The following is an 8,968-nucleotide window of genomic DNA, read 5'->3' as shown; positions in this document are numbered from 1 at the left end:
TTCATTCCCAGACATCCATGTTCATATCATGTCGGAATGATGAACATGACATGACGTAATGAACATAATGAACATAATGGACTGTCGGTGTACTCTCTGTTCGCCTTGTGGTTGTGACTGTAGTGGACGGCGGCGAGCGTCTTTCCCACGCCACCGACGCCATGGAGAATACAGATGCGCCCAGGCGAGTTCAAGATCTGGTCGACGTCCCGAAGTAAGTTCGATCTGGAGTAGAAGTGTTCATTAGGTTGAGGCAGCTGGACAATGATCGGAAACTGTGGCGTTCCGGTTGTTTGATCCGGCGCATCTTCGTGTGTGAGGGCTTTGGGTTTTTCTGCATCCTGTATTGCTGCTGCTGGTGCATCGCCCATAACGCTCTCTTGGTCAGCTATAAATGCTTCGACATTTGCAGATTGGAATTCTTTCTTCGACCAATGTGTGTCCCTTGACACAATTGACTTCAGGTCGATCTGATGATCGACTTCCGAGTCTGAATCATCTTGGAAGACCGAGGCGTCCTGTTCTACGAGCGCATGGCCAGCAGACGACGCCACGAAGAACGCGAGTTGCTCCAAGTGTTCTGAAATATGTTTCCTCGCTGCGCGCTCACGTGCCTTGGTGCTCTCATGAGGAGACTTGGCGATGAAATCCCGACACAAAGGACACCTGCGATTGGGGTGCCGTCTCCCTATGTCCTTCCGGCACATTCTGCTTATGTTCGTCACCTGCATTGATGTCAACTTGACAGGATGATGATCGGCGAGGTGCGTCGCAAACAGATCTTGTGTCTCGAAGACAGAGTTGTACCCTTCTCGTTCGCATGGGTTGCAGACCCAGGAGCGTTGGGTGCGGTGACTATCATTCTCATGTCGCCACCACGACCATTTACTCCCATAGGTCTTTGATGCTATTGTGCAATCATCACAGGTACACAAGTATGGCTTCAGATCATTCAGGATGTGTTTCCTACACAGGAATCAGCAATGGGCGTGTGATCGCGAAATGCCCAACCTACTTCCACTCCAGGCGAGTCCGCATGCCTGAGATTTTGCGAGCACAGAACGGGCAGACAAACTCAACACCAGTGAAGTCCGCGTTTGGGGATGGCGGCAGTGGTATTCCGTATTGGGGCACCACTGTCTCATATTGTCCTTCAGCCGGCGGAAGGCCCATCGGGGTTTCTTTCGCCAGCATCGACGTATCATCATTGATCGTAATTGTGATCGTTGTAGGAGCAGTCAACACTTGGCTTTTCTGGCCAGTATTCTCATCTTCCAGACTGCTGAACGCACTTCGAGAGGTTGGAAACCTAGCGTCATCGCTGTTGTTTTCCCGAAGATCGGACTGACCGCTTTCCGAATCTTGGCTGGCATCTGAAGCGTATGTGCGATTAGGCGGACCGACTGTTCCCATCAATGCGGGCTTGAATCCTGGGGGCTCATCATTGTACTTTTCTTCGAGCGTCGATCGAAGCGTAATCAGTCTCTTCCTGAGCTCCCAATTCGCACAGCCCAGCCGTTCCACCAATTTCTCACTTGCATGCGGAAATCTCGCCCTCACGTGACTGATATCGTATTGAGAGGCACTCTCATTCACACACGCAACTTCTTCTGAGAGAGCTTGAGGTGCAGGATCCAGTAACGTTGGCCCTAGTACAAAGAGAAAGGAGATAACCTCATGTATCCTCCTGAGCGGCGTATCGGGTAAGGACTCAGGTAAAGTGACGTTCGTGTCCAGGCTGATGCTCGCAGAAACAATGCTGGGAGCGGAATCATTGTCCTGTGAGGACGATCTGAGGCTGTATCGCCCGAGGGCTGCTCGGCTGAAATTGTCGACATCACTGTCCAAACGGATGCTTTCGTCTGTAATTCCAGAGAGCTCAATCAAAAGTAAGATCACACGGTCACGCAGCACAGATGCATCTGCAAGCTTTTCATCCAATCCACCGCTCGGCACATCATGTTCGTGGGCCCAGATCCGTAACCGATCTATCTCATCTTGGAACCTTTCTGCTTTCGAATCCTGCTGCTGATCGTGTGAAGAGACCTCATGCGATTCCACCAGCGCTGACAAAGCTGCAAGTGCGTCGTTTGTAGACCGAGCTATGTTTTTGCGCTCGGCTTGGGCAACCGACATGTTCACAGAGGCCAAACATGTGGTGTTGCTTTGTCGCAGATCAACGCCCGAAAGAAGTTGAGATCTGGGGTTCGCCAATATCGTTGCAACCTTGGAAGGCTATTGCGAGGCGAAGTCGTGCGGGGCGAGGCAATCTAACAACGAAGACACATCGTGTGTGCAGGTGGCCCGTTGGTGGCCAATCATGCAGTTTGGCCTATCAACGCCTCAAAATCAGCCATAAGCGAGCTGTTGACCAAGACGACCACGTCGTGTGTTCTCCGAGACTGATTGTTGTGAGACCTCACGCAGCACCGGTATCTGCTTCGTTAAATGATATAATGGTTTTCCAGTACAAGTATTCGAGCCCACTGAATTGTATGAGTGGATTCAGAGGCCTCCGAGAGGGTTGCTTTCCTCACTACAAGGGAATGGCTGGAGCTTGAGGAACGCAGTAAGACCCGTCCCGCGCCGTGGATCCGGTGATGTATTGATACCTGATATATTATCAAGGTCATCTCCAACCAATCAAAGACCCAGCAAGGCTTACGTCCACCGGTGAACATTGCCGTCTTGGCCTTCATGTGACCCAGCACTTTAGCGTGTAATCTCATTTGCATGTACACACGAAGGACTCAACCACTCACGGTGGCGATTGCAATACTCGTCGCCCGCAGAAGATCATAATGCCGGCAAATGTATTCTGGAGGTTGATGGAATTTCCCCGTTGACCATCAATCCCAGTTTCGAAGGCTCATACTGGTGAGGTAATTGCGGCTGAATTTGGTTGACCCTTGGGCGTGGAACGCGACTGCTGCGCCTCTTCTCTATGTGGTCTGATGTTTGCATGTTTCGGGACGCGCTTCTTCCTCACTCGACCGCCAATGGTCTTCGCGTCAACCACCCACACACACTCTCTTTTCGTGTACAACGTCGTCACCGGTATCATCGGCGGTCATGAGTATAGTCACTGGGATCCATCACCTGCAACCGCTGCCCAAGTATGCGGTGGAAAAGCCTTACACTATGCGCTACGTGCCCGAAGGCCCAATCGCTGTCAGCAACGTGACACGAATCAAACACGACGTAAAGGTTCTCGACATGCGGGCAACGAATAAGGAGTACAGCCTCGACCGCAACGGCTTCACGTGGTCGCGTATCGACACAAAGATGGCGTACGAGGACTATGAGAGTCACGAAAAAATAACGGCAGTATATTTTTCGGAGCTGGAAAATTGCCTCAAGAAGCTATTCCCAGGATGCATGGTGGACTTTGTTTCCTACCTGGTACGGTCGCTCCGTGTACACCCGAGGTGAGGAGATGTGCTGAAGGTGTTCCAAGATTCGCAAGCGTGAAGGGTCATTTCCATTCTCGACGGGCCAGACCTACTCACATGGACAGCCCAACATTGTGGCACACATCGACGCCACACCGGAGGACATGGTCAGACAGATCATTCGCAGGCACGGGAGTGATTCGGAGCAACTACTCAAAGGTCGAGCTCAATACATCACGATGTGGAAGCCCCTTCGCGGACCGCTGCACGACTACCCCTTGGCTCTGTGCGACAGACGATCCATCAATGCAGCACAAGACCTTGAGCCCCAGGACATTGTCGATCGTCATGAAGTTCTGGAAAACGTCCACGTCTACCACAGGGCACAGCACAAGTGGCACTTCCTTCGCGGACAGGAGGATTCCGAAGTTCTCATCTTCAGACAGGCAGACACAAAGCCGAATGGGTTTGGTGAGCCAGTCTCTTCTAGCTCACATGGGTAGCCGCATACTGACTGAGAGATCTGTGGTAGGTGTCCCTCATTGCGCGATAATGAATCCCGATGCTCCGGAAGACTGCTTACCCAGAGAAAGCATTGAGGTTGTCGCCTTCGTTTACAGCCAGGAGTGACTAGCAGCTCAGATCCTCCGCCTTTTGAACATTCGAAAGTCGACTTCGATTCGCTCAATTATTTTGATCGAGGAGTTGAAGTCGCGGTCTCGGGAATGGCTCAGTCTTGTCTTCACACGACTCTCTGCAAGACCTTGAAGAGGGAGTCGAGCGACCCGGATGTGCGCCCGCACGGCATCATCGATCCTTTCGTGGGCCTGCCACCTATTAAGAACGACTAACCTGACTACTACTAGCTGATCAAGCAGCTCATTTGCATCAAGCAGGTTGAGATAAGGATCAACAAGAAGCAGTAACAGAGTCTCAGGCAGTCCAGGCAGGATGTCGGGATCTTGTGTGCAAATTGCAGGCAGGACGACGAGGATGGCAGTGCGCTCTACGCAATAGTGAAAGATACACTTGCATACATAGACCGTAAAACTTTAAATATGAACTCCATCGACTTGCAAGCTCGTCATATCATCCCAGCATCCGACCCAAATGCAGCTGCAGTCTTTTTCAGAGGCTTAATGATCTCTCTCATCACAAGGCTTGCGAATGCAGCGTGGTTTTTCGGCTTACCGTTTTCATCGAGTTCAACAGAGGGAAAGCTCAAGCAGGCTTTGACGGCTGCCGCATAGCTGGCGCCCAGCTCCTCTTCCACTAACCCCGAAACTCGTGTCGCGGTTTCCAGTGGAAAAGGAGGTTCGAGCTCGCCATTCCTTTGCTTTTCGTCGTCTTTTGCAAGATCCTCAATAGACTGATTGTGGCATAGCTCAAGCAAGAAGACACCGAGAGCAAACATCGAGATGTTGTCCGTGTACTGCATCAATTCATTGCCTCCAGATGTCGCCAAAGACGGAAGCGATACTGTTGAGGTGCGCTGTGACTGGAAGCGGTGGCTTATGTACGGTATAGGGACCTGTGAGGCATCCATGACGAGGAGTATGTTGTCTCTGGTCCACTTCCCAGGGAGCCAGCTTGTGCAAGAGATTTGGAGCACGCTCCAGGCAAGCATCAGTGCCAGTCGGATTCGATGCTTCTTCCTGAGGAATGTGCGCCTGCTATACACATCTGATAATCGGAACGACGACTTGGTCACTCCAGGCCTGGCCTTGCTGAAGAGACGGACACTTCTTCCACAGGCACTCGTCATTGATCCGCTTCTTTGGCGAGATCGCATTCTGGGTGGAATTGTCGGTGTTGCTTGCTCATAGCCCCTGACAAAAGTGCAAAGATCATGGATCACAGCGACTTGATTTGCTTGATCATTGCTTGGCGTGGCATATGGATTGGCGGTTGAACCAGGCACCGCCGCTGTCGACGAGCTATTGCTTCTGTAAATGCTCAGCGGGCTAATTCATCAAAGTGGAAGGGAGGGAGCAGACTCACATCGTCTGAGGGTGGAGGAGGCGATGGACGCTTCCACTCGGAGAGCTTGGTGATCCGGGTGTCGATGGATGGGTACCAGGACTGGCTTGCGAGATGGCGATCTCAGCGGTCATCCAGTTGCAATCCTCCGCCTTTTCCGCACTGTCTGCGAATAAGAGTGCAAATGCGAGGCAAGCAGTGTCGTCGTTCCCACTGGCCGGGATTGACCAGATCTCCAATTGCATGTGAATCGGGTGAGAGTCTGGGCAGCCACAAGTCCAACAAGCCCTGACCGCATCGTACAAGCTATTTGCACAGTCATGCACATGGTATAGATCTGGCGGCAGCTCTGGCTCCGGTAGTGGTGTTTGAGTTCGAGACGAGGCGAGAATCACTGCATCCTGAGCGAGCGTACGGAACTCGGTGACTCGCGCCTTCAACAGTGTCATGCTGGGGTTATGATCCTTTAAGCCCTTTCCGTGTAAGAACGATTTGATGACACGAGAGGCACGTTTTGACATCTTGTCGTCTTCTTTCTCTATTTTTGATAGCTTCACCTCCAGTGCAGAAATTGTCTTTTTGATCGTTTCGATCAGTTGGAGAAGACGGTCGGCATCTTCTCCCAAGTTTTTAATCACTCTTTCACGGAGAGACTGTTCCTTCCAGGCTGGCCCTTTCGAATCTTTGATCAAAGCTTCAACTTCAGAGTCAGGCAGTGCGGCACTGAGCAAATGCCTGATTGAGTTGGTGAAAATCAGCGAGTGGATATCGAGTGAACTGGCGAGCTCTTCCACATCCTTGGTACGTAGACGCCCGCGATAGTTTGAAACCGCTTTGCATGCAACGCTAAAAATTGCAATAGACAGGCCAGCAACCTCAAGACCCGACATTGTGCTGCAGGTTTGGCGGAGTAGGGATGAGATCGAAGCGAGGAAGCACTCCCCCCGGGCGGCCCTCATAAGACCACATTTCCTGCAGGCTAATCCCCAAGATGCGACGACGCCTTCGCAAGGCAACCTTCCAAGTACCGCACTACATCATAGTAAGGCTCCCGGGCCAGAGCTGCATCACCAGTGCCCGAGCCTCGCTTTCCCCGCGCAATATAAAGCTGCATGATGCAGCTGAGAGACGCCCGGGGGCCGGAGCGCTTTCCCAGGATCCGGTTCAGCCAAAACATGCCAAGTCTCACCGGCGACAGAAGGGGCCATGCCGTTGGTTGTTGTTGCGTCCGACTGCGGCGTGGCGCTTCCTTCGCTAAATTACCGACATTGGTCACGGGTCCATTCCTGCAACACGATTTCCGGGCGACTCCATTGAATCTCACGCCGCCACCATCGGAATATCCGCCATTGGCTCTCAAGAAGTAAAGGGTGGGTCTATACCGCTGCGAGGCAGCGCACTGCAGACACTGACACTGTACAGGTCGTCAAGATGGAAGACAACGCCAAAGTCCTTCTGCCGAAATGCAACGGCAAAAAACAACCATGGGCGCCGTTCTGGCCACCGACTACCAGCAACCTCGCCGGCGTCACCGAAGCCAAAGGGCAGATGCTTCTTCTCGACGGCACTGGCGGCAGTGGCACCACCGCCGTCCCGAACGCTGTCTCTATTCCTCCGAAGCCCAAGGGCGACAACTCTGAGGACAAGAAGCAGGACAATAAGACCGAGGGCAAGAAAGATTGAGAGACTTGTCACAATCAGCGCCGGCGTCTTCGGCGTCTAAATGGCATTTCGCAAGCGTACTTGGTGTACGGCTGTAAAAGTTCCTCCGGGGACACAGGCGTTATTGTTGCGGAATTGGAATTGGCGAAGAAGCACCAGTGGGGTTCAACAAATGTATACTAAGAGAAGGCCATATTTCATCCAGATGTACGTGTACGAAGCTTTGATTGGTTTTGACATTGGTTCCGTGAGGTCAAAGCAGGCTCCGAAGCTCCAGGTTTGAGTTTGATCCGTCCAACTTTCGCAAGGTACCTTGGCAGTTGACAGGAAAGAATGCGCGGGTGGTAAAAGACTTGCAGGACAGTAAGATGGTTGGATACCCTGCCAACGGGGATTTTCAATTGACTGTGAGCTAGCACAAAGAATACAATAGAGGCTGGCTCGACCCAGTCTTGGGTCAAGACCTCACTTCAGCCACTCCCAAACACGGACCTTCTGTTTTTCGGATCCAGGCGACACACTTCTAGAATTGAAACACCTTAGTTTATAAAAGATTCGCAAAACAGCGCCAACACACTCAGTTCATCTAGGACAGAGTGAGGAGACCAGGGCGGTAGGGCAGGGCATCGTAGGCAGCGCCGGAGTTAGGGTCACGGCCCTGGTAGAGCAGCTGCAGGTTGCAAGGGTCGACGGGGAAGGTCTGGTCGGCGGAAGAGCGGATCAGGTCACCGTGGGAGATGTCGTTGGTCCAGCTGGCGCCGCTGTTGGCCTTGCCGGCAAAAGGAGCGCTCTCGTCGCCGGCCTGAACGGTCCACTCGCCGTCGAGGCTGTCGGCGGTGAAAGAGCGGAAGTAACGGCCGTTCGAGCCCTGGGCCTCGACGATCATGAGGTACTTGTTCTGGCCCTCGAGGGTGTAGACCTGGACGGCCTCGAAAAGCTTCTGAGCAGTGTCCGACATGATAGTCTCGTACGCGGTTCCGAAGCTACCGGGGAACTCGCCAATAGGCATGCTAGAGCGGTAGATCTTGCCGTTGTCACCGCAGAAGAACAGGTACATGTTCTCGCTGTCACCAATGACGGTCTGGTCAATGGCACCGGTGTCGGACTGGATCTTGCCCTCGAACAGCGGCTGGGCAGCAGACCAGCTGGTCGCATCGGAGGGGTTGCTGGAGGTGCGGTAGCTGAAAGAGGTAGGGCCCCACTGGTGAGCAAGGATCCAGGTATCCTTGGGCTCGAAGTAGAAGAGAGTCGGGGCGACGGCAGTCTCGGTCATGGCAGTCTGGCTGGCACTGCCCATACCAGACCAGTCACCGAAGGTGCCAAAGGCCATAGAGCCATAGTTGGAGTCGGCACCGCTGTAGGAGGCGTAGACCAGGTGCTGGCCATTAACCGGGGCGGTGGTGAAATCCTTGAGAGACGCCCATCCGTTCTTGGGCTCGGCGAGAGCCTCGCTCGAAGTCCACTTGTAGGTCGAGGGCAGGGCGCAAGACTGCGCGTTGACCTGGGTGGCGGTGGCTGCCAGCAGCGCGGCGCCGGTCAACAGCGCGTTCTTCTTGGTCTCTTGGGATCTCATGGTGATGTCTAGGGCTGGGAGTGGTGTGTAGGGCAGAAGAAACCCTCGTCAGGGCAGCCTACCTTGACATATATAAGCATTGCGCCTTGAACTCTTGACCTTCGACTCTGGAGTCGCTTAATTCTTCGTAACAGCGGTTGGACCCACCCCAGTCTGAAGCCAGGTTTAGCTGTTTCACGATGAACATGTCAAAGTTCTTCCGCCGCGAATTAGCTTTGTCACTTGAGGCATTAGCCGGCCGCTAGAATTAGAGCCGCAAAAGAAGCGATGATTCTTGCGTACAATGCCCAGGCGGAGGGACTGCCTAGCCGGAGCGCTGCATCTGGAGTCTCTGACCGGACAATAGGTAAAACTTGAAGTG

At 53.1% G+C, this 8,968-nt stretch overlaps 4 protein-coding genes across 4 annotated transcripts; 2 read left to right on the top strand and 2 right to left on the bottom strand.

Moving 5' to 3' along the window:
• Nucleotides 1–3,072: 3,072 nt before the first annotated feature.
• WHR41_05369 (uncharacterized protein) lies at nucleotides 3,073–4,022 on the top strand (the record flags this gene model as incomplete). Its single annotated transcript, XM_069373974.1, has 3 exons — nucleotides 3,073–3,402; nucleotides 3,458–3,863; nucleotides 3,925–4,022. The coding sequence occupies 3 exons, from the start codon at nucleotides 3,073–3,075 to the stop codon at nucleotides 4,020–4,022; spliced, it is 834 nt and encodes a 277-aa protein (XP_069229675.1).
• A 370-nt stretch (nucleotides 4,023–4,392) lies between these two features.
• On the bottom strand, nucleotides 4,393–6,262 carry WHR41_05368 (uncharacterized protein; the record flags this gene model as incomplete). Its single annotated transcript, XM_069373973.1, has 2 exons — nucleotides 4,393–5,338; nucleotides 5,394–6,262. The coding sequence occupies 2 exons, from the start codon at nucleotides 6,260–6,262 to the stop codon at nucleotides 4,477–4,479; spliced, it is 1,731 nt and encodes a 576-aa protein (XP_069229674.1). The 3' UTR covers nucleotides 4,393–4,476.
• Nucleotides 6,263–6,803: 541 nt separating this feature from the next.
• On the top strand, nucleotides 6,804–7,055 carry WHR41_05367 (uncharacterized protein; the record flags this gene model as incomplete). The annotated part of the gene is made up of 1 exon (XM_069373972.1): nucleotides 6,804–7,055. One exon carries the CDS (start codon nucleotides 6,804–6,806, stop codon nucleotides 7,053–7,055), a length of 252 nt encoding a protein of 83 aa, XP_069229673.1.
• Nucleotides 7,056–7,620: 565 nt separating this feature from the next.
• axhA-2_0 (Alpha-L-arabinofuranosidase axhA-2) lies at nucleotides 7,621–8,607 on the bottom strand (the record flags this gene model as incomplete). The annotated part of the gene is made up of 1 exon (XM_069373971.1): nucleotides 7,621–8,607. One exon carries the CDS (start codon nucleotides 8,605–8,607, stop codon nucleotides 7,621–7,623), a length of 987 nt encoding a protein of 328 aa, XP_069229672.1.
• Between the last annotated feature and the right edge of the window lie 361 nt (nucleotides 8,608–8,968).

Source organism: Cladosporium halotolerans (assembly GCF_011745625.1).
Source record: "Cladosporium halotolerans strain TM138-S3 chromosome Unknown Sca14, whole genome shotgun sequence".
Lineage (NCBI taxonomy): Eukaryota > Fungi > Ascomycota > Dothideomycetes > Cladosporiales > Cladosporiaceae > Cladosporium > Cladosporium halotolerans.
The sequence above is the reverse complement of the archived record's forward strand: the minus strand, read 5'-3'. Positions and strand labels throughout refer to the sequence as shown.